Source organism: Brassica napus, chromosome C6 (assembly GCF_020379485.1).
Source record: "Brassica napus cultivar Da-Ae chromosome C6, Da-Ae, whole genome shotgun sequence".
Classification (NCBI taxonomy): Eukaryota; Viridiplantae; Streptophyta; class Magnoliopsida; order Brassicales; family Brassicaceae; genus Brassica; species Brassica napus.
The window spans coordinates 23,857,908-23,882,002 of NC_063449.1; the positions used below are offsets into that span (position 1 = coordinate 23,857,908).

Here is a 24,095-nt window from a genome sequence, read left to right on the forward strand (position 1 = left end):
TGGGAAACAGTCTCAACTCATATAGCATTTTTTCCCTTCTCTCAGGTATGCAATGGTACGTCTCACCTAATCCAATCTGTATTTAAAAATTTGAAACAAAATACTGTCTCTCATCATTCCCTCTCTATAAAATACAGACAAAACCCACATTCATATGATTCTGCTTGCAGAAAGGCCCCATCCATGTATTCCAGAACTCCAAAAGAAGACCCGATCAATTTCTATCCTCTGTGGCATGAAACATACACATTAGATTTGATGATAATACCAAAAAGAATACAGGTAGACTGAAATATCAATAAAACATCAGAGAATGCTTGCCTGCAGTGTAATAGTTGAGAGAGAGCCTTCTTCTTCTTTTGGTAATTTGAGTGTGAGAAACCATTTTCATTGCTGCAAGTTTCAGTCAAATGAAACAGACCAACCCAGTTGATTGTCCCTTGGATTGAAGAGGAAGGAAACTAAGCAAACCTACAGCTAAGCAAGTTGTTATACGGACTGATGAGTTCTGAACTTTTGTTAAACACCCCATCAATGGCTTGTTCTATGCTGCAGTCATACTGAGTTCACCATAACCATCAAACCATGTCTTGCAAATAACTAATCATATAAAAGACGACCAAAAATGTCCTTTAATAACTTCTAAAAATAGAACATGAAACGCAATAAGGAGTTGATGTCTCTTTATTACCTCTCAGGCTTTGTAATATATGAGAATCGGATGGTTACATCTGCACAGAAAAGAAAACATTTATTTTTAAGACATCTGAAACATCATATAAGAAGAGCCTATAGACATAAAAATTCATTGAGTGTTAAATTGCTTACCAACTAAGACTCTAATTACATCCAAATTTGTATCTTTTGGCATAGGAGCTGGAGGGTCCTGCAAATCATAAACGATCCTTTATAAGAAACTAATAGTAACTCAAAGAGCCCAAGAATGGAAATTAGAACAAATAAGTTGACTGAAGTAAAATAGCAAGAAACCAATAAATGATCTAAACTCTATTAGAAAACCTAATAAGAACTTGAAGAGATAGATAAGTTAGCCATTCAAAATAAACATAAATTTCTAGTGTTAGGATTTCTGAGGATGAAAGCTAACCTTTTATATAGCAAGAAATCCACAGCCACGTAGAGAAGAACGCTCGTCTTAGTGGTACCAGGCTTGGTCACCACATACCCATCCTCATCAAGCTCAAACTGCCCATCCAAGAACTTCGTTTCTGGCTCATGACCAATCGCAAAGAACAACCCATATATTTTTAAATCCGAAACATCACCACTAACAACAACGTTCTTCACCTTCAAACCACCAAGCCGACCTTTCCCGTTCTCATCTCCATACGCCACCACCACAGAGTTCCAAATCAATTCAATCTTAGGTTTCGACAACGCCCTCTGCTGCATGATCTTCGACGCTCTGAACGTATCGCACCTGTGGATTATATAAACCTCATGCATCGCAGAGTCTCCGCCGCCGATAACTACCAGAGGCTTGTTCCTAAAGATCAGAGCGGTGCCGTCGCATACAGCACAGGCTGAGATCCCTCGGTTCCAGAAACCACCAGCGCCTTTGCCAGATCGGACGAAGCTCAACCGTTTCGCGACAGCTTCGGTGGAGATGATGATGGCGTCGGCGAGCACAGTTCTCGAATCCGTGAAGATCTTGAACGGCCTCGAGGAGAAATCGACCTTGGTGACTGTCTCCATGAAGATATCGGTGCCGAACCGCTCTGATTGCTTCCAGAACGTGTCGACGATGTCGATGAAATTGAAGATAAGTTGATGAAATCATGGGAAATCAAAAAGGGAAGAAGAAAATAAAGGGATTCTGGAGGAGAAAAGCATACTTATTTATACTAACAAATAGACCGTCCTGGAGAAGAGAGATTTGCATTGAAGACCCAATCATGGTTGATGGATTAAAGAGGCGTTTAAGCCATGGATCTGTAACTGTGGTGTTTCGGTTGATTAAGAGTAGAGCAATCGATGTGGTAAAACCCCTAGGAGGAGATTCTTCACTATGGAAATAATGGCGGAAAAGGAGTACGAAAGCCCATCACAATTCCTGTCTTAATGAAACTATGTGTTTCGTATACAGATACCACGTGTCGATATGAGTGGAAGTGACTTATCTAGTTGGCGGCTGACGTGGAAGCCTGAGGAGAGAGCCAACAGTTCTTTATAATAATAGATAGATAGATAAATGTTTCTGAAACGTTTTCAAAACAAAACAAATTCAAAAATTATGTTTTCAAACGTTTCGAAACGTTTCCATTTGTCGTTTCCGCTTCCTTGCAACTTAGGTATTGATAATATATTTTTTTTGCTGAAATGTGATAATATACTTTGGCTTTTGCTTTACAGCCGTCATCTTTTTCAAAAGATTATTTCATTTAAATTATAGTATGCCAAGTGGCAAGCGTACCCCAAATAAAATACTACAATAAAATAAACGTTGCATTTACTAACAATAAACGATACACAGATGAGCAAAAATAATAAATGATTCCTGAGCCTGACCGTTAACATATTAATATCCAAAGGCCAGATGACAAAATCAATAGTTAGACCAGAAATATATATCGTTGACAAAAAAAAAAGACCAGAAATATATTTTGCTGTTCCAATCAATTAACTAGAAAAAGATTTAAAATATTTTATAATTATAAAAAGGGTTATCCCTAATTTGTATAACTGCTATTTCCAGTTATAACTGTTTTTCCGTTACAACTGTTTTGTTTCTGTTAAAAAAAAAACTGTTTTGTTTAATTGTTAAGCTATATAAAAATTACATGATTATCTGTTCGTAAGTAAAACGAATTTACAAATATTTCTTTTGTAACTAATTTATTTAATTAATCTAGAGATCTTGAAGAAAATTCTGAAAATATATATTTTTAAGCCTTGCTATCATATGTTTTTAATTTGTTTAGTGGACACTAAAAATTAACCAAAATCAAAAAGTGAAAAAAAATTATCGTTTTGTAATTGACTTCAAATTAAATTTAAGCAAAAATGATAATATACATATAGATATATCAAACTATTCATTTCATACTATTTACATATTAATTTTTATAAGGTATCTTAGAAGGTATATAGTGATATGATAACACATCATTATATATATATATATATTTTTTATAAATCATATTTGACATACAATTACTTTTACAAATGATATAAATAAGCCTGATTGGCTTTAGTTTAAATAAGCAAAAGAAACAAAAACCCATACAAGCCTGATTGGCTTTAGTTTAGAGTGGGCTTGACCCAGTGTTTAAATTTCAGTAACACATATCAATGGAACTAGAGCCCAAACTGGCCCAAGAGTTAGAAGAGGAGGGTGAAGAGGCGGAGAACGATGATCAGTTGCGTCTTTCTCGTTTCCTCCGTTTTTCATCACGATCGGAGGAACCATAGTTGAGTCATTGCTGAAGAAGCTCTGGAGTTTGCATATCGGAAGCTCTGAAGACGATTTCTGATTTGCCTGTCAATAGTGGTGATTAAGGTCTCAGGTGCCTTGAAAACTTGGTGGTGAAGTCTTGTGTTTCTCTCCGACCAGATCCAGTAGATTGTGGCTTGGGTTGCTAGCAGACAGAGACGCTTGGAGTCTTTGTTCCCTCTTAGTGATTGAAGCTGGAGTATTGTGTCTTCCCAGGAGATCGAGAGATGGAGATCACAGCGGTTGACAATCCATGTCCAGATGGTGTTGCTGTAGGGACACTCGAAGAAGAGGTGATTTCTACTCTCTTGGCCTGTGTTACAAAGCAAGCAGTGTGGGACAACATTTAATCCCCAGTTGATTAACCTGTCTCTAGTTGGACACCTATCAAGTAAGACAAGCCAAGTTAAGAAGCTATGGCGAGGAATTCCATAAGAGAACCAAACCAGTTTCGCCCAAGGAACCAGAGGCCGAGGTCCTTTCAGATAAGTGTAGACTTCACCACATTTGTACTTCTGTCTCTGTTTGCCATCTATCACCCACTCATTGCTATCTTCTTCATTTGTCAATACAACCGTTGTCAAGTGCACCTGTAAAGCTAACTGATTCTCTGTTCTTGCTGGCGGCAGAGCCCATCTCCCATCTCTATATCTAGATGCTACAGTCGCAGAAAGGGGGATTCCGAGTCTCGAAGATTCAGCGTTGAGGAGTGTATAGAGCTTCCCCAGATGAGACCAGTTGTCATACCAGAACCGTGTTGATTCACCATTACCCACTCTTCTCTTGATCAACGGGTAAATTATGTCTCTTGCTTTAATCATCTTGTTCACCAGCCACGAGTAGTTGTTGCTCGGCTTGACTGACCAAAAGTTAGAGACATCACCCTTTAATATCACTTCTTTAAACCAACAGACCCAGACCGAGGTTGGGCAGAAGAATAACAACCAGATAAGTTTCAAGATGCACGCTTTGTTCTAAGAGTGAAGATCGTTGACTCCGAGACCACCTTGTTCCTTGGTAAGAGTGACTGTTTCCCAACTCACCTTAGCCGTGTGATGTCCTTCACTGCTACCTTTCCATAAGAATAACCCACACATGGAGTTTATTTTGTTGATACAGGATTTTGGCAAGATGAAACTTGAACACCAGAATGTTGACACCCCCGCAATCACTGTCTTGATTAGGAGTAGTCTCCCAGCAAAAGAAAGAGCTTTCACAGACCAAGATGAGAAACGTTGTTTTATTTGCTGCAACAAAGGCTCACAGTTCTGCAAGCTTAGCTTCTTCGTACACAGAGGTACTCCTAAATAACACATAGGCAGACTCCCACAAGGCATACCAGTAGATACTTGTATAGCAGATATTTCCTGATCCGTAAGACCTGAGGCATAAAAGCTAGATTTTTGTAGACTGACCGCTAAACCTGATCTCTTTTCCAATTCATGCAGTATTTGAAGCACCTTTTGCACTGATTCAATCGACCCATCAATAAAGATGAGAAGATCGTCCGCAAAGGAGAGATGGGTCAGCTTAGTTTTGTGGCATTGATGATGGTAAGACAGATATCCTGAACGTGCTTCTTTATCCAACATCGGAGACAAGTAGTTCATGGCTATTACAAACAGGTAGGGAGATAGTGGATCTTCCTGCCTTAACCCCCGCCTTCCTTTGAAATAACCACTTACCGTGCCATTATAACCAACCATGAATGATGTTGTGCATATGCAGGACCTAAGAAGACGGATGAATGGGCCTGGAAGATCTAAGCTCTGCATTGCCGAGAAGAGGAAGTCCCAAGAAAGCGTGTCAAAGGCCTTGGCTATGTCAACTTTTACGGTAATCTTCTTTGATCCACGGTTCTTATGGTAACCATTCACGAGCTCACTTGCTAATACCGTGTTCTCAACCAGCAATCTTCCTTCTACAAATGCTGTCTGGTTAGGCAGTATTAAGTCTTTAAGGATTGGCTTTAGACGTCTCACCAATAGTCTAGAGATCACCTTATAGAGAGTATTCAAGCAGAAGATTGGTCTATAATCTGATATTTGCGACGCTCCTGTGAATTTAGGTACCAGGGACAGGATCGTGGAGTTAGTCGTTGTTGGCAGGAACCCAAAGTTGAAGAATTCCTGAATCGAATTGATACACTCATTTCCAAGTAGAGACCAGGAAGCCTTGAAGAATCCAGAAGTAAGACCATCAGGCCCTGATGCTTTGTTGGGATTAAGAGAGAACATTAGCTTTGTAATTTCTTCTCCCATCGGCATCATGAGAATAAGACCTTGTTGTTGTTGATTGCAGGTGTAGGGCGTTAAAGTCTGGAACCATTCACGCGTGGAGTAAGTATAAACCGGCAGACAGTCTGGTCCTAATACAGCTTTGAAGTGAGAGACAGCATGAGCACTCATCTCCAAGGGGTCAGTGATGATGATCCCTGATTGTAGCAGGAACGAGCGAACGGCGTTGTAGCTGTCTCTAGCTTGACAAACCCGATGAAAGTAAGCAGTGTTTAGATCTCCTTCACGCAGCCAAGTTATCCTCGATTTTTGCTGAAAGAAACACTCTTCAATTTGCCGTAGGAATTGCCATTTCAGGTTTAGTGCATGTTCCTCAGCAAAAGTTTGAGTAGTAGGGTCTGTAAGAGCCTGTACCTGCGCATGTTGCAACAAACCGTAAGTCTCTTGCACTCTCTGTTGGATATTAGAATAGTTTTCTTTATTAAGCATTTTTAAACTCCTTTTGATGTATTTCAACTTCCAGCACAGAGACGCCAAGTTAACAGACACGCTTCCAGCGAGAAACCAAGCATCAGTTACAACCTCCAGAAAGCTCGGGTGTTTGGTCAAGTAGTTAAGGAACCTAAAGGTTTGGGTACCGACTATGGGGAGTTGACAAGCTAGGTCAGTTAGACAGGGAGTATGGTCTGAGGGCGCAGGTGGGAGAAAGGTTGAAGTTGCGTTCGGGAAGGCAGTAAGGATTTGGCTGTTGATCAAGCATCTATCGAGTTTCTTAGCAACATGAGCAATATCTCTATTATTGGTCCTGGTATGGACCGGGCCATAGTAGCGAAGATCATTGACACCCAGTTGGAGCAAAATGTCACGAAACTCAAACATCCGAGAGGAGTGGACACTGTGACAAAAAGTAGAGTGCTCATGGCTGTGGAGAATCTGATTAAAGTCTCCACCAATCATCCATGGCTTCGAATCCAGCGAAAGAGTGGCTTGTGTGTTTAGTAGCTCCACCCAAAGGTCAGCTCTCTCTTCACTCAGATTAGATGCATAGATAGCAGAGTAGGTGAACAGAGGATAGTTAGGTAGCTCCACCTCACATTTAATCATCTGTCTTGACTGCGCTAGCAAAGTCACCTTGGCAGGGTCCTTCCAAATGATTACAATTCTTCCATCTTCATCCGATAAGTGGTTTGATAGGTAGTGCCAGTCATGGCAAACAGAATTCATAACCCGGGCTAGGCAAAGTTCCTTGATATGTGTTTCCAAAAGTGCACCAAAAATAGGTCTATGGCTATAGAGCCAATCCGAAATAGGACGATGTTTGTCCGGATCATTTATACCACGGACGTTCCAAAAAAAGAGTTTGACACTCATTAGGAAGAAAAAAGGGGTTCCCCAGCAGACTGGAGAGAGTCAACATTTTGAAGAGGCAAAAAAGGGTTTTTTAATACAGGACCAGTAAGAGGGATTTTTGGAGAGGAACCAATGAGAGAGTTTTTTTGTGGGTGATCAATAAAGGGGGATACAGCTAGGTATTTTAGAGTGCCAACCTCAGGAAAGAGTGACATTTGGATTGTATTAGAGGATTGGTATGTGACTTTAGGATGGGACGGTGGTGAAAAAGTAAGGGAAGATCGGGATCTTTTGAGGGATGGCTTTTGTGGTTTGTCAGAAGGACTTTCAGTAGAGGGGTGAAAAGTTTTTGTGGCTGTGAAAGAGTCTAAATTAAGAGATGTAGGGACTAAGGGACTAGTGGGAAGAGAAACAGTTTTGGGTGAGCGGACGGGAGTGTTTGAAGGAGAGGAAGAAGAAGCCTTAGTAACCTTTGTTTTTACTGCGACAAACTGCATATTTACTACCGGTTTTTTCATAGGTTTTTGCTGAAAAGCTGAGTCTCATTTCTTTGCGCTTGCAGCATTACCAGTAGCAACAGAAGCAGATGAGGCAGGAGGGGCTTTAGGTGGAATGTAAGTCAGACAGTTTCTCACAACGTGCCCAAGCTCATGACAATGGGTACATTTGGGAGGCAGCCACGGGTACGAGACAAGTACCTCAACCACTTCACCACTCTGCCTTACAAACTCAACAACACTCGGGAGAGGCTTAGTTAGATCAACTTCTACCTTCACGTGAGACAAGATAAGGTTCACTAAGTTTAGAGTAAAATCATCTGTCTCTTTCGGCTCACCAATCAGTCCCGCAACGAGACTAAACCCGTGTTGGTAACGTAGGTCGAGAAGAACTCTTGTTAAGTGAGCCCATATCTTGATAGAGCTGAGAGGAGGGGTGCTAGATGAGTGCTCAGACGACCATTGCGCGGTATGAAACATCGAATCACCGACATACCAAATGTTTTTGTCCAAGATTTTCCGTCTGAGAAACTCACTCGGGATTCTAACAAGCGTTGATCGTTGCAATGAATTATTGTGGATTAAATATTTTTTTTGAACTATAAAATCCGTATCAGTAGCTCTATAACTGTAATCGCAAGTATCTAGATGTATCCAAACTTCCAAAATACATAGGATTAGATCAAAGAATATTCTAAAAACAAATAAATTTGAAAAAACAAAAATAATGACACGTAATTAAAGTATTGTTTGAGAGCTGCGAACTTAACGGATACGTAAAACAACAATTAAATAAATAAACAGAGAAAGCAAACAAAATATAAAAGACCGAGAAGAAGAGGACAGAGAACCAGTGAGAGAAGAGAGACCTTAACCACACACAAAACTCTCTCTCAATCCGCCATTAAAACACCAAAAAAAGCTTTTGCTTCGATTCAATCCCAAGTCAGTAAAAATAGGGTTACCAGAAGAACCCCACCGTAATTCCACAGAGGAACTGCACAGTTCGCGTTCCTTTTTTTTTTTTTTTTTTTTTTTTTTTTTTTAATATATATATTTAATAAATCATCCCCGAAGGGCAATCGGAATCTTACAAGTTCCGGTGTACCGGAGAAACATCAATACATAGGTTACAAGTGATTTGGACTCGACTAATACACAGCTCAAGCAAAACAGAGAGGAGCTTAGGTTATGGGAAATAAGACAGAGGAAGACTACTCCCTCCTCCGATAGACACCGTGACCCCATAATCCAGTTTCCAGTGACTTCTCACGGCGGTGGTGTCAACGGCTTGAGGAGGAAGAAGAGCAGTAACGGTAACAGAGACCACCACAAGGAGGAAGAGAAACCGAAGATGCAGCCAACAGAGCCTGCTCAGCCTCAGAGCCAGCAGATGAAGAGCTTGAGCTTTAGCAGTCAGATGTCTAGAGAAGACGAGGAGATGGCTCGCTCTGCTCTCTCTGCTTTTAGGGCTAAAGAGGATGAGATTGAGAAGAGGAAAATGGAGGTTCGTGAACGGGTCAAGGCTCAGCTGGGTCGGGTTGAGGAGGAGACCCGACGTCTCGCTAACATCCGCGAGGTTTGTTTGATTTTTGTCTTTAAAAGTTCAAAACTTGAAGATCTTGTCGGAAATTAGACTCATGCACTTTTGGTTTCTTTGTGGTTGTGTTTCGAAAGTCGGTTTTTGTTCTGTCGATTTAGAAGATTTAGGGTTTCAAAGATGTGAACTTGTTAATTCTGAAATGGTTAAGCTTGAAATCTAAAGTAAGCTAATTGCTCTCTCTGCATGTACTCTGTTTATTGAACAAAGAACAAACTTTGATTGGGTTTTGTAAGTTTTTTTGGGGGATTAGATCAGACAGATAAGTGAAAGTTCTCTTTTTGTTGTTGTTTGGTTCTTCACAAGCTCTGCTTTTTCAGACAAGAGTTTGACTTTTGTGTGAAGATGTTTATGTTATTGTTTTTGGTTTCAGGAGCTTGAGACTATGGCAGATCCCATGAGGAAAGAAGTTTCTTTGGTGCGAAAGAAGATTGATAGCGTCAACAAAGAACTCAAACCATTAGGCGCAACAGTTCAAAAGAAGGTAAAACATATCTCTCAATAGCAGTTACCGCCCGGTAAACTAGCGTTGTTTGGTATTAAAAAGTTTTGGTCTTTACCAAACCCAAACTCAATTTTGATTAATATGTGAATTCATTTTATTATGATTAGTAAATCTAAGAATACAAATAAACAATAATAGTCATTCTATTTAATTATACCAAAATGAAATAAGTCATCATTAAACCCAGTGTTGTTTGGTTTAAATTGTTTTAGTCTTTACCAAACCCAAACTCAATGTCAACTCAATAGGTTTGGTTGGGTTGTTATGGTATTAACAGAAGAGTCTGATACTCATGTTTGTTGTTTTGTGTGGATGACATGAAACAGGAAAGGGAATACAAAGAAGCATTGGATACATTCAACGAGAAGAACCGTGAGAAAGTTCAGCTGATCACCAAGCTAATGGAGGTTAGTTTCGAGTTCTCTGTTCTAATTTTCACAGAATTATTAGGACAACAACAAAACCGAGTTTTGTTTGAACATTCACTAACCGGTGTTGGTTTGTTTTTCTCTAAATTTCTCCCTGGGGAGATGGGGCAGTTGGTTGGAGAAAGCGAGAAGCTGAGGTTGAAGAAGCTTGAAGAGCTTAGCAAGAGCATAGAAACCGAGTGAAGACTGTGTCACAGAGAAGAAAGACATGCCAATGAAGAACTAATCTTAGGGTTCTGATGTATCTATTTATTTATTTTTCATGAAGTTCGTGTGTTTTTTTTTTAGTTTGTGGGTGTTTTATGTTATTTTTTCTAAATGGATTTGATTTGTAGAAGTATGATGGGGTGTTTTATGTTTTTGATTAACCAAATTAGGGAAGGTTAATGGGATAATGCTTAGGCTACTGAATGCTAAAGGGTTTGTAAGTTTGAATTATCTTTTTCTTGCTTTTTAAATGTTTTTATTTATTTTAATTATAATTTGTTTCCCTACCACCTTACATTTTTCACTTTTTTGGGTAAAGTAGCCGCTCGCCAAGGACCATGTGCACATTTGAAATTGAAATGATTGACTTCCTGTCAAAGTAGATAATGTCTTTTGCTTGATTCACAATAGACGCAATGCAAAGTGGGGTTTGAACATTTATCACAGCAAATGATCTTTAGTACGAAACATAAGGCTAGCTAATCTACACCAATTATTATACTAACAACCTATCTCTATAATATTATCCGAAAAATTATTTTCATAACTTTTATTTTGTTTGATTACTATGATACCCTTAATGAATTAAAAATATATATATATTTAAATACTAATATTTCTTTTTAAAAATTTTCCAAATAAAAATATAAAATAAAAAGGAAATATTTATAAACTACAAAAAGAAATTGAAATCGAAAATATATGTATATATAATATGATTTCATAAAAAAAGAAAAGTTCACAAAATAGTAATATTTCATTTAAAAGATATTTTTAAATAACATTAAATATACTTTTAAAGTAAAAAAATATTTTCCTTATATCTATATATTCTTAGATGAAAAAATATTTGTATATATTTCATAAAAAAAAGATTTCACACATATGATCTTGATATTAGAAAAAAAAATATTTTTCTTTTAAAACATAATTTTACTAAGTACAAATATATATATTTTCAAAGTAATAGAATTTATTTTTATATATCCATCTATTTTCTTAGATGATCACATAAAATAATTAAGTAAAATAAACTGATATATGTTGAATTGACAAAAAATAATTTATAATTAGTATTTTGAAATGTTTTCTTTTATTTTTTCATATATTTAGTTGACTATAATGTCTTACAATTACGGTGTTGGGATCAAAATCGGTCACGACGGAATCGATGTCTGAAAGTCCGTAAAAATCGGCATGAACGTTTTTACGAAAAATAAATCTTACAAAAAGATTTGTTTTTACGAAGAATCTTGCGGAGAAAACACATTCACGAAAAATCGGAAAAAGACACGAACAAGGTTACCGCGTAGCAACCAGCGCAAAAAGCGACCGTGCTCGGCTGGTCGCTACATAGCGACCGAGCACGTACGGCTCGGTCGCTACGTAGCGACCGAGCTCTCCCCGAAGCTCGGTCGCTACGAAGCGACCGAGCATGTACACGGCTCGGTCGCTACGTAGCGACCGGGCTCTCACCGAAGCTCAGTCGCTACGTAGCGACCGAGCACGTACACGGCTCGGTCGCTACATAGCGACCGAGCACATACATGGCTCGGTCGCTGCGTAGCAACCGAGCACGCACACGACTCGGTCGCTACGCAGCGACCGTGCTTTCTTAAAAATCGATACGACACGAATCCATGCATTCTCGTCTACTCTTTAATGCTATCTCCCGAAGACCGTAGCCAACTCATTTCATGTTTCTCGTCATTTGAAGTCATCAATCGAACTTTACGATAAAAACCGCGGAAAGTTCGTTTTTATCGAACGAAGCCATAATAAACGTTTCGAGTCAAACAACGGCCCAAAAAGACCTAAGACGTGACTCGAAACCCACTTACGATTTCTTAACCAAAAGCCCATAAACCGTAGGACGGTTTCCGCTGATAAATACGAAGTATTCGAAGATAACTAGAAAGATCGGGAAAAACAGAATATCTCCATTTTTAAGTTATGACGGCTTAAGGGCAGAAGAGGAAAAAGCGTAAACCGACCTAGGAGCGAGTACATAAGGAGTCCTAGGCGAGAGGCACGGGAGAGAACTTTTTCGACTCAGAACTCTCGGCACTTAGAAACTCTTAGGCATTATTCTCGACATGCTCTGTTTCCATGACTGGCACCCGATTACCAGACGAACGTGCACAAGCAGTTCGATCTCTTGGTTCACTCTTGAACTACGTTCGGCTTGATCCTCGAAAGGGGTACGTAGGCAGCCTTTAATAAGGTTCAGTCCGAAATCAATCAAAAACCTTTTCTGTATTTTCTTCGTCTTTTGTTATCGAGCTGCGAGTCAACTAGGTTTGAGCTTTTAGGCCGCTAGAACTAGGTAACTCGCTGACAGCCTTTGCGGCCAAATCTTTTAAGATCTCTTGTAACGATCGCAACGCTCTCACGCGGACTCGAAATAAGATCTACTGTTTTCTCTAAACTCGTTTGTTATCTTTTCATGATTTCCGCATATATTTGGTCACTTGCCGTTGGCTTTCGCAGAGATCCGGGACCTCTGGGAAATTAGGGTTTTCCTAGTTTCCTAATTTAAACGTAAATCGACAGTGCGAATTTCGGTTTCCACAGTTTGGCGCTAGAAGGAGGGGAGGTACGGATTACTCTAACTCGTAGCCGCAAAACGTTTGATCAAAACAATGTCTGGAAATACGAAAGAAAAAATCGCAGTTCACAACAACGCTGGTAAGAAAACTCCAGCCGCCACTGCGCCTATGCAAACGCCACAGTTCTTGAGAAAATCGAAAACCTTGCTACGATTTTTCGTCACAGGAAGTGCAATGAAATGAGTTCGCGATTTCTCTTTTAAACATAAAGGAAAACGATAAATCTTATCAAACCCCGTAAGTTTGGCTCATTACGACCAAAATAAATCTCAATGCGTAAGGGTTTTACCAAAACACGTTTTCCGAAAACATTTCAGAAGGGTAAAACTTGTTCTCCCAAAAACCGCAGAAAACCCCTAGGTTAATCGCGGAAAGTAAGCGCAACAAATCGATTACACAGCTCGGTCGCTACGTAGCGACCAAGCTCAAGCCAAGCTCGGTCGCTACGTAGCGACCCAGCACGCACACAGCTCGATCGCGACGAAGCGACCGAGCTCAAGCCAACTCTCCACTCGCTACGTAGCGACCTGTCAGGCCTAAAAAGGGTCCTCCTTTGCGTTCTCTTTTGAATCGTCATCGAAAGGCTTTTCGTTTCGTCTCAATCGGAGTTTCCGTTGAGATTTTACGACGAAAACAAGTAGAACTCTTCTTGGCTTGCTTCCACTCGCTACGTAGCGCCCAGTCAGACCTCCATTCGCTACATAGTGACCTGTCAGGCCTCAAGAAAATTCCTCCTTTGCGTTCTATTTTGAATCCTCATCGAAACGCTTTTCGTTTCGTCTCAATCGGAGTTTCCGTTGAGATTTTACGTCGAAAACAAGTAAGACTCTTCTTGGCTTACTTCTACTCGCTACATAGCGACCTGTCAGACATCCAGCTCGCTACATAGGGACATGTCAGGCCTCAAAAAGTTTTTCCTTTATGTTCTCTTTTGAATCCCGATCGAAACGCTTTTCGTTTCGTCTCAATCGGAGTTTCCGTTGAAATTTTACGATGAAAACAAGTAAGACTCGTCTAAATTCCTTCGCTTGCTCCTACTCGCCCTTACCTCCATCTTTGTGTTCTCCTTCAAATCTCAATCGAAACGTCTCTTGTTTCGTCTCGATTGGAGTTACCATTGAAAGTTTACGATAAAAAAAAAACCCGCAAAGACTAGTTTTCTCGCTTGGATTCAAATTAATCGTATAATGCGGCAACAGTTAACTTATCACCTTAGCCACCTCAACTATACAATTACGTTGAACCTTTTTATTGACTTCGTATCAGGAAAGTTCGGAAGATAAATGTCATGTTTCAAAGGATAAACACCAATATCGAAAAATGCGAACATACACAAGAAGAGGAAGGGGAAATGAGCAAGCAAAACTGAGAAGAGACAAAACTGCATCTTCGAGAGAACTAAGGTATTTGCGACTTGAAATTTTTGAAATCAGACTTGGAGTTTTCGTAGGAAATTACTAAGAAATAAAAAAGCCTTTGAGACTGCCATCGAACTTTAAGGAACGTAAAACCTAGGTGGATAGTCTAGCGAACTAAGTCTTAGGTGATTTTTCCTGTCTCGATATATTGTCCCATAACTGTTCGTCCAGATCTTGCAAACCGATCTAAACTCTCCAAAAATCGAGAAACGATCGCCACGCATATCAAGTTCGCTCCCTAAGGAGAGAAAAAACTAGAGATATGAACGTCGTCTTAAAACCGATTCGTTTCTGGCAATTCTCTCGGAACCGACATATTCCAAGTCTTCAACCTGGAAACAACCAAATCACAGTCCAAGCGACGTCTTCAAACCGACTCGGACTGTCGATCATTCTATTCCTCGAGAAAAAAAGGACGAAGTAGGTGCGTATACTATACTCCTATACTCCCATACTTCAAAAACATATTTAAACAATACGATGTCTCATCAAGATCAAGAAAACGCTTTCGACAAAGCAAACTCTCGTAGAAATATGCGGAAAAATATTCATACAATGCGATGTCTCGTCAAGATCATCCTAAAAGCAAACGACAATCTGAGATTCGTCTAAACGCTAGGAACTGATTCAAACCATGTTGGAAAAATTCTCAAAGACTATACAGCATCTATCATCGCAATCATTCGTTTAGAAAACCTCTGCCAAACTTCAGAACGAAACTCGATGATTTGCTGAAGTCATAAAGATCTTTTCCGATTTGATAAAACGAGTTTCGTATAAGAATCATTATACGAGAAATCTTCAGGCATCAAAGCATCACCCTCATTTTCCGTTGAACCAACCGACTCACGGAAAAACATCAAAAGCATTTGTGACAAAGAAAAATCAAGAACAAAAGTATAAGAAAATACGACAAAGAGAACACGTCCTCCCCGCTCGTCGACTAAGTCTATCGCTGTTTAACTGATTCATTCAAGAAACCTGCAAAAACGTTTCGCGACTAGATCTCGGTGAAATAACCTTGGTAAAACTCCATGAGTTACTCAGAGAAACTTTCACCGAAGAATAAAAACAAAAGCGCAAACGTTTCTCAAAAATCTGCGGAAACATCGTTATTTTGACATCTCCATATGTCGCGTCAATTTAATAAATTCGTAAAAACCGGTCGCCCGTTACTTACGCAAAAAATCCTTCGTATAATCAGATCATGTCATACGAAGTAACTTTCGAAAGTAAACGTAACAGGTTTTACGAAAAAGTACTTTCCTTATAGCAAAAAACCAAGCTGTATGATCCGACATTGGACGACCTGTATAAACTTTACTTCCTCGCACCACGATCTGAAAGGTCTCATTCTTTAGGCCCGCGACTCACTGGCATCCGCTCTCATTCCGCTTGGTCACGTCCGAGCAGGAAATCACCCCGAAACTGACTCCGCACGGGCTCTGTATCGAGCTTCTTAGGCTTTATCTCCCTCGGAAACAAAGGAAACAACTTCCATACGAATAAAGGAAACATTATACGAAACTTTCATCGTATAAATTAACCCTAAAGTGGAAAATTGTTTTCTACCACCATGGGCATACTCGGCCTATCAATCTCGATAAACGCCATTCGTCACTCGCCCAATTATGGCTTTGCTTCGAAGCTGAACTAGGTTACAACATCCCCTTTAAGGACGATTCTAACCAACTTGACCTTATTGATAGCACGAAAGTGTCATGGTCTAATCCTATGGCAACAACGTCCTTGGCTATAAAGCTGAGCACAGCCTTCATGCAAAGCCAAAACAATTGAGCAACCACCGCTCCAATAACCTGACGGCTAAACGGTAATCAGGAATTTGTCGTGAAATGCCAAGTAATGATTACACAAACAATTATCGTACCACCCAAAAACGGGAATCATACGGTAAATTCGTCATAATAAAAGTCAGTCCTAACAACCAAACAGTTAACGGAAAGGTTCCACTTGTCAAAAATCGACCAAGTTCCATATACTAAGATTCACTTTAAGCCCGCTGTGTTTTACTCGTAAAATGCGGCATGTAAGGAAAACTCGTAACAGAGCTCCTATAGCTATACGGAACATCCTCAAATAGACACGAAAGAAATCTCGGAAGGCCAACACCACAAAGCACAGTATAGGAGGATGCCTCTTTCCGGGGACAAATTTACGCGACCCCTTGGTCCTAACTCTTCGATCGCAAATCAAATCCAAACAGAAACAACAATTCTGGCTGCGAACATCCGTAGTCAAACCAGAATGTTTCCCAAACGCAGGGCTAAGACTAATCCCTTGCAACATTGCGAAACATCTTCAAGCCCGCGAACATTTCAAGCACGAAACGCGGCATACGAAAGAATAACAATTCTTCAGCATCGCGAGACGTCGCAGACGCCTGGAGATTCGTTCTTCGACGAAATTTCCTCCCTCGATAAAATCACTTTCTTGGAAGACCAGACAGTCATACGCACTAACATCTTCTCAAAACATATCCTTCGCGAAGACTCGAAACAGTAATTTTAACCATTAAGTTTGTTGCTGATCACAACAAACTCTTAACGTCCTAAACATACTTAGCCATCTCGTAGAGATGACTCTCATACATCCGACACAAGGATAATAGCGCCATAAAAGAAACCCAAAATTTTTGGTCAGCACTTCCCGGAGGCTTAAAAATTATCCTTGGAGAGATGCTCGGTTCCAACCATACAAGTCGTATAAACCGAGAACCTATAGCGGACTTTAAATCGGTATGGAATCAGGATGAAACTGAAACGGGATACGTAAGTCGAATTAGTCATCGCACCCTCTAAAACCAGGAGTAAACCTAGGTCTTGCCCTAAACTCAGCGCACTGGTCTCTAACATCTCTAGGCATAGTATCAAAAACCTTGATACGAGATCCCAAAATTTGTCTCTTTGCCAATATTCGAGCGTCTTCAGAAATCCCGCAAGTTTACGCACTACGGAAAACTCTCGAAATAGATCACGGATATAGCAGTTCACACAGAGTTAGATTACGAGATGACAACTCGTAGTCTTCCTTCTACACCCATATAAAATGCCATCGGCAGCAACACGCCTGATAACCTCTACATAAAAACCAGACCGTAAAGGTCTCGCTGGAAAACTAGTCATAGTTTCGTTAGTTAACCTACCTTTTTATTTTGGTGGTGAGTTTCCTTTTTTCTTTTTCTCGCTATGCGCCGCTACGTCAGCAAGGAGTGCCACGCACAAGCAGAGCGAAAACAAACAAAGCAGGGTATTCGTTAGGGGAAATCCTTTGATTGCGTATTATAGATCCATGTCTTTCTTGTTCCACTACCTAGGACAAAATTGTTTAGGAAGAGAGAATCGTTGGTTCCTTATAGTAACTCCAAGACGACCTACGAAAGGCTTGATCCCTTCAACAAGGGTACGTAGGCAGCCGCCATAAGGCGCAGCCCCAATTTTATCGCGTTCTACTTTTAGAAGAGGGAGAAGAGCACTTACCACAGACCTTTTCGACCATCAATTCCGTCTAACTCACCTAACTTGCCTAACTTGCCAAGCCACTCGCTAGAACCTCACGCTAGAAGCTCATGGTTCTAACAAGCTAGGGGCTAACTGTTGGGGTCAAAATCGGTCACGACGGAATCGATGTCTGAAAGTTCGTAAAAATCGGCATGAACGTTTTTACGAAAAATAAATCTTAGAAAAAGATTTATTTTTACGAAGAATCTTGCGGAGAAAACACATTCACGAAAAATCAGAGAAAGACGCGAACAAGGTTGCTGCGTAGCAACCAGCGCAAAAGCTAGTCGCTACGTAGCGACCGAGCTCTCACCGAAGCTCGGTCGCTACCTAGCGACCGAGCACGTACACGGCTCTGTCGCTACGTAGCGATCGAGCTCTCACCAAAGCTCGGTCGCTACGTAGCAACCGAGCACGTACACGGCTCGGTCGCTACATAGCGACCGAGCACATACATGGCTCAGTCGCTATGTTGCGACCTAGCACGCACACGACTCGATCGTTACGTAGCAACCGTGCTTTCTTAAAAATCGATACGACACAAATCCATGCATTCTCGTCTACTCTTTAATGCTATCTACCGAAGACCGTAGCCAAACCATTTCATGTTTTTCGTCATTTGAAGTCATCAATCGAAATAAAAACCGCGGAAAGTTCGTTTTTATCGAAAGAAGCCGTAATAAACGTTTCGAGTCAAACAACGGCCCAACGAGACCTAAGACGTGACTCGAAACCCACTTATGATTTTTTAACCAAAAGCCCATAAACCGTAGGACGGTTTATGCTTGGTTTGCAAGGAAATATAAATGTCAAGTTTCCGCGGATAAATACGAAGTATTCGAAGATAATTAGAAAGATCGGGAAAAACAGAATATCTCCATTTTTAAGTTATGACGGCTTAAGGGCAGAAGAGGAAAAAGCGTAAACCGACCTAGGAGAGAGTATATAAGGAGTCCTAGGCGAGAGGCACGGGAGAGAACTTTTTAGACTCAGAACTCTCGGCACTTAGAAACTCTGAGGCATTATTCTCGACATGCTCTGTTTCCATGACTGGCACCCGATTACCAGACGAACGTGCACAAGCAGTTCGATCTCTTGGTTCACTCTTGAACTACGTTCGGCTTGATCCTCGAAAGGGGTACGTAGGTAGCCTTTCATAAGGTTCAGTCCGAAATCAATCAAAAACCTTTTCTGTATTTTCTTCGTCTTTTGTTATCGAACTGCGTGTCAACTAGGTTTGAGCTTTTAGGACGCTAGAACTAGGTAACTCGCTGACAGCCTTTGCGGCCAAATCTTTTATGATCTCTTGTAATGATCGCAACGCTCTCACGCGGACTCGAAATAGGATCTATTGTTTTCTCTAAACTCGTTTGTTATCTTTTCATGATTTCCGCATATATTTGGTCACTTGCCGTTGGCTCTCGTAGAGATCTGGGACCTCTGAGAAATTAGGGTTTTCCTAGTTTCCTAATTTAAACGTAAATCGACAGTGCGAATTTCGGTTCCCACATACAGCAAAACAAAATATAAATTATATTTTATTTATATAATATAATTTCTCAAAAACAATCACATTTTTACTGCATATTTTAAGAGATATTAAGAAACTAAAAATAAATTTCAACAATAAACATATTTTGATCAAATAACTACAATATGAGTGATTCGACTAATTCAATTTATATCTAAAATCATAGATTTAACTACAATAAGAATATATAATTTATTTATTTTATAAGAATATATAATTATATAATAAAAAAATTATTTATTTTATAAATTTAAATTATAGGATGACTTAAAACATATTAACAAATGAAAAATAAAATATTAACTCAATATTACAATTTATTTCTTTTGTAAAATTTATATATATGGATAAGACTTTATAATATTATAATTATATTAATTTATGTAATTGAAAAAGACACTTTAGTTTATTTTTTTATTTCATTCTAAGCACAATTAATATATCTTAAGTTATACATAATTTTACTAAAATATACTTACGTATCTAAGACAACAAGTAACCTAAATATAAATAAGAAAATTAATAAAAATTAATATATCTAGAATAAAAAATATTATAGTTGAATTCAAAGAAATAGATGGAATCCAGTATGTCCAAATGATAACTGAATCGACCGTAAAAACAACAAAATTGATTAGCTATAAAATATCTAAAATCATATGTATAATTAAAGTAATGTAATATTGTTAATATAAATTATACATACAAATTATAAATTAATTTAAAACTAAAAGTAAATATCAATCAATTATTATAATATATTTATTTTATAAATATTTATGTCTATGCTAATGCACGGAAAAATCACCTAGTTTAGTGTTTATATGATCTGGAAAGCATAAAAATGCTTTTTCTTTATAATTTGGTGGAGAACCCAACCACCACTTATAAAACCTCATTCAAACAGTAGGCCCATTTTGAGGCCCCTCTTATAATAACAACATCATTCAGCATAAACCGCCTAATGGATTTAAATTTTGTAGGCTGAATAAAAGTTACGAAAAATTATCCAAATTAATTTGGAGTTCGGAGTCATCATCCACAAAAAAAAAAGAACTTGCAGTGGCAGGCAAAAAATCTGAGAATATATATAAACGATATCAAATCTGAATCTATACTTGGCGCAGAAAATGCATATATACGACAAGTGAGCTAACAGATTTCACTAGAGAATGCTTCTGAAACTTATTTGTTAATTATGTAGACAGTCTTACCAAAGGAGTATCCGCAGATCCATAAACTAATTTAAAAGGGTGATGGGAATACAAATTCAAATCTCAAGAACGCTATTAAATCTTGATAAAGAGATTTTGAAATTACAAAATTAAGAAGAACGAAAACGCAGACGTTTTGAACATAAATATTCAGAAATCAGAACCAGAGACAATAGATTAGTCTTTAATAAGCAGAACAACAAAAGCTGTTCTTACATAATAAAAACAAGTGTGTGAGAAGAAGTTCAACAGAAATAACCTCGAAAGGCTTTTCTTATTTGGGCGTTTTTTCAAACTCTCAGTTCTAAATATAACAACCCAACAAAAATAAAAACACAAATCCAAAGGAAACTGTAGAAAAAAAGCCGAAATGTCAAAGTAAAAACCCTTAGAAATATATTGAAGGTGATGATTACGTCACAACCCAGAAACCATGAAAGACGATTCTCAGTACTTGTAGTCCTTTACGTGAAGGCTCTCTGCGGCTCCATCACCAAGCTTAGCATCACCTTTGTAAGTTCCAAGAGTGGCTTCAGAGTTAGCCTTGCACCTCACATACAAGGCCTCTTGAGCAGCCTTAACATTCTCCTCTTTACCTGCCCATGTCTTCAAAGTGCTCTGTTGCAACGCACGTCCGAACGAGAAAGACAACGACCACGGCTTCTTGGTCTTCAACTGGTTCATCGCGTTCAGGTTCTTGGTCGCCTCCTCCTCGCTCTGTCCTCCAGACAAGAACACGATAGCTGGAACAGCCGCTGGGACCGTTCTCTGAAGGGCGCGCACGGTGTGCTCAGCGATCACCTCCGGTGCAACCTTAGCACTGTCGGATCCTGGAGTAACCATGTTAGGCTTCAAGAGAGTTCCCTCGAGTAAAACATGGTGGTCGCTAAGAGCCTTGTAGCATGCCGCGAGGACACGCTCGGTCACAGCAGCACACTTGTGGATGTCATGGGAACCGTCGACTAGAATCTCAGGCTCGACGATGGGTACAAGACCGTTCTCCTGGCAGATAACAGCGTACCTAGCCAACCCGTAAGCGTTCTCGTGGATGGAAAGCTCTGATGGCTCGTTCTCGCCGATCTTGAGAACCGCACGCCACTTGGCGAAACGTGCACCAGCTTCGTAGTACTTCTTGCAACGCTCACCGAGGCCGTCAAGACCCTGAGTGGTGGTCTCGCCGTTGGTTCCGGCTAGCTCGACGGTACCCTTGTCGACTTTGATACCTGGGAGTACTCCTCCTTCCTTCAAGATGTCAACGAAAAGCTTGCCTGTATAATACAATAACATAACAATAAGAAACCTCCACAAACACATCAGACATGAAGAGAGTAATGAATTGGTTTCACATACCATCGGAGCTCTTTTGGTAAAGAGTTTCCTCGAAGAGGATGACACCGCTGAGGCAAGGGAGAGCACCAGGGGCGGTGAAGAGAAGCTCACGGAGAGCACGTCTGTTGGTCTCAACGTTCTCGACGTTGATGCTTGCAAGACGCTTTCCGATGGTTCCGGTGGACTCATCGGCGGCGAGAATACCCTTTCCGGGTGTGCCGATGTAGGCGGCGTTAGCGATCAACTCATCTGCAAAAGGGTTTTATAACATAAAACTCATAAATAATTACAAAAACTAACCGACATGAGAGACAAACGACATAGCACTTCAGATCGGTAATACAGTTGGTTAGATCAGACAAGACAATTATGAACGACTGAATCAGATCTACGACATGAGGTTCAGTTCAACTCATGAATCCAGATCTAGGCAGTTAAACGCGCGAACAAACACGTAAAAGACAGATCTAAGGCTTGTAAGAATCGAATATGCGTAACTACTACGTGACTAGCAGATTCGAGAGAGGAAGAGATAATTACCGGCGAATTTGCTGGTGAAGGCAGACATGGTTTTAGACGGAAAGATCGAGAAAGTGTAGAGAGAAGGGAGGATGAAGGTAGGTGTGGTGGACCAGACGAGGAAAGGGTTGTGTGTTTTATAGCTGCGGGGGTGAGAGTCTATTGGTTAGGTGAAATGGTAAATCAAGGGTTTAGATCTGTGACATGTTCTCCAAGAAATGGATTTTCAGCCGTTGGATCTCACGTGGTTTTAATTGGCAGTTTTGTGGCTAATTTCAATTCTACCCCTCATTTAATGTGTCATAGCGGAGTAGCTGAAGGGTAATATTGGTATCTAGCGTGTTGAGTACGGTAAAGCATGACTTCGGCCGCACACTCTCCTCCGGCTCAAACCTTCTAGGGGTTTATACTTTTGTTCGCGTAATATTAAAATCTCAGTAATTAAAGTTTTAAGATATTTTTATTTATCATAGTGAACACTTGGAGTAAGTTTGACTACGAAATTCTATAGAATATTCTAATTAAAAATATTTATTTCTAGAAAATGCGACTTTGAGATCTCCGAACATAGAAAATTAAATCTGAGGTGTGTGAAGATACACATAACCGAAACAGCTGCGACCCTTCAAACCCATGAATCATCAAAAACTATCTCTCTTTTTGCCTTCTACCGACAATACCAGTGCAAATAACTTCGTGCTCTCTTTTTTTTATACGCTTGGAAGTTTTAAAAGTGTCTTTTATGATCTTTAACGGGTTTCTTTTGTCTCTCTTTTGAGATTGAAACGATAATTTATAGAGCAAATCAATTTTCTTAGAACTATTAAAAAGCAATTAATTACAAAATTATAATTCAATTTATCCGATTGGTTTAAACGCAGCGGTTGCAGTTGCGGTTACGGATGTGGGAGTTTGCGGATGTGGGAGTTTACAAATGCGGATGGTTGTGGTTTCAAGCGTTATTAAGCGTTTTGTATGACTGGTACAACGTTTGAAAATTGTTGCGTTTACGGGATATTTGTGACTGGTTGATTATAGGATATTGCAGAGGTTTAATAATAAATTACTCATATCAACATATTATAACATTAAAAAAATATAAAAACATACTATTGTAATAAAATATAAAAATTATCAATATACTATGATTAATAAAAATATTAGGTTTATTTCTAAAAAATTCAAATTAGTTGAAATTTATAATTTTAATAAAATTTGTTTTGGAGATTTATATTAAAAAATTTAAAATAATATTTTATTTCGTTTTATATATGTGTATATCTTTATATATGTGTGTATAGAAATGTTTAAAAATTCTAATAAATAGTTAGTTTAAAGTTTTTATAAAGAAAATTATGATATTGTTTGTGAATTTTAATTAATATATAAAATATGTATATATTTTTTTTATAATATTTCCATTTTAAATTTTTTTTAAAATAATTTTATATTTTTTTTTCCACCCGCAACCGTCCGCAACCGCAAACGCTAGCTGAAACCAGCTTTAGATTTTAAGAGGTTCAGAGTGGTTTGGAGCGATTTGTAGCGGTTTGTATGATTGTTTCAAAACGCTGTCAACCGCTACCGACCGCAAAAACTGCGTTTGCAGGTCATAGCGGAAAAACCAGTGAGGCCCTTACACTTTTTTGACCCTTTTAAGTGTATGATTGGTTTTCCGT

The 24,095-nt window shown here is 39.2% G+C and overlaps 4 protein-coding genes across 7 annotated transcripts; 1 reads left to right on the top strand and 3 right to left on the bottom strand.

Moving 5' to 3' along the window:
- Positions 1-327: 327 nt before the first annotated feature.
- Positions 328-2,491, bottom strand: LOC106454133 (thioredoxin reductase 2-like). Of its 3 annotated transcripts, XR_007325176.1 has the most exons (5): positions 1,857-2,486; positions 1,109-1,746; positions 829-886; positions 692-731; positions 328-600 (listed from the first exon to the last, which is right to left on the bottom strand). XR_007325176.1 is itself a non-coding variant. In XM_048761034.1 (2 exons), exons 1-2 carry the CDS (start codon positions 1,714-1,716, stop codon positions 844-846), a joined length of 651 nt encoding a protein of 216 aa, XP_048616991.1. In that variant the 5' UTR covers positions 1,717-2,491; the 3' UTR covers positions 811-843. The 3 variants fall into 3 exon arrangements, 1 of the variants encoding a protein (XP_048616991.1); XR_007325175.1 differs by having other exon boundaries at positions 1,109-2,480; XM_048761034.1 differs by lacking the exons at positions 328-600; positions 692-731 and having other exon boundaries at positions 811-886; positions 1,109-2,491.
- A 920-nt stretch (positions 2,492-3,411) lies between these two features.
- Positions 3,412-4,275, bottom strand: LOC106454135. The gene has a single exon (XM_048759752.1). The coding sequence runs from the start codon at positions 4,273-4,275 to the stop codon at positions 3,412-3,414; it is 864 nt and encodes a 287-aa protein (XP_048615709.1).
- Positions 4,276-8,332: 4,057 nt separating this feature from the next.
- Positions 8,333-10,550, top strand: BNAC06G14260D. Of its 2 annotated transcripts, none has more exons than XM_048761035.1 (5): positions 8,333-8,553; positions 8,817-9,117; positions 9,512-9,622; positions 9,970-10,050; positions 10,174-10,550. In XM_048761035.1, exons 2-5 carry the CDS (start codon positions 8,893-8,895, stop codon positions 10,252-10,254), a joined length of 498 nt encoding a protein of 165 aa, XP_048616992.1. In that variant the 5' UTR covers positions 8,333-8,553; positions 8,817-8,892; the 3' UTR covers positions 10,255-10,550. The 2 variants fall into 2 exon arrangements, with proteins under 2 accessions (XP_048616992.1, XP_048616993.1); XM_048761036.1 differs by having other exon boundaries at positions 10,183-10,550.
- Positions 10,551-20,717: 10,167 nt separating this feature from the next.
- Positions 20,718-22,640, bottom strand: LOC111206734 (fructose-bisphosphate aldolase 8, cytosolic-like). The gene is made up of 3 exons (XM_022704012.2): positions 22,438-22,640; positions 21,919-22,146; positions 20,718-21,836 (listed from the first exon to the last, which is right to left on the bottom strand). Exons 1-3 carry the CDS (start codon positions 22,463-22,465, stop codon positions 21,016-21,018), a joined length of 1,077 nt encoding a protein of 358 aa, XP_022559733.1. The 5' UTR covers positions 22,466-22,640; the 3' UTR covers positions 20,718-21,015.
- Positions 22,641-24,095: the final 1,455 nt, after the last annotated feature.

Bases quoted from the DNA above. Each gene is read 5' to 3' on its own strand.
- LOC106454133 (XM_048761034.1), bottom strand. From the start codon at position 1,716: ATGGAGACAGTCACCAAGGTCGATTTCTCCTCGAGGCCGTTCAAGATC. The intron at 887-1,108 runs GTTAGCTTTCAT...TATGATTTGCAG, and splicing joins GATTTCTTGCTATATAAAAG to GACCCTCCAGCTCCTATGCC.
- LOC106454135 (XM_048759752.1), bottom strand. From the start codon at position 4,275: ATGATTAAAGCAAGAGACATAATTTACCCGTTGATCAAGAGAAGAGTG.
- BNAC06G14260D (XM_048761035.1), top strand. From the start codon at position 8,893: ATGCAGCCAACAGAGCCTGCTCAGCCTCAGAGCCAGCAGATGAAGAGC. The intron at 9,118-9,511 runs GTTTGTTTGATT...TTTTGGTTTCAG, and splicing joins GTCTCGCTAACATCCGCGAG to GAGCTTGAGACTATGGCAGA. The intron at 10,051-10,173 runs GTTAGTTTCGAG...CTCCCTGGGGAG, and splicing joins TGATCACCAAGCTAATGGAG to ATGGGGCAGTTGGTTGGAGA.
- LOC111206734 (XM_022704012.2), bottom strand. From the start codon at position 22,465: ATGTCTGCCTTCACCAGCAAATTCGCCG. The intron at 22,147-22,437 runs GTAATTATCTCT...ACCCTTTTGCAG, and splicing joins CTTCACCAGCAAATTCGCCG to ATGAGTTGATCGCTAACGCC. The intron at 21,837-21,918 runs GTATGTGAAACC...TGTATTATACAG, and splicing joins TTACCAAAAGAGCTCCGATG to GCAAGCTTTTCGTTGACATC.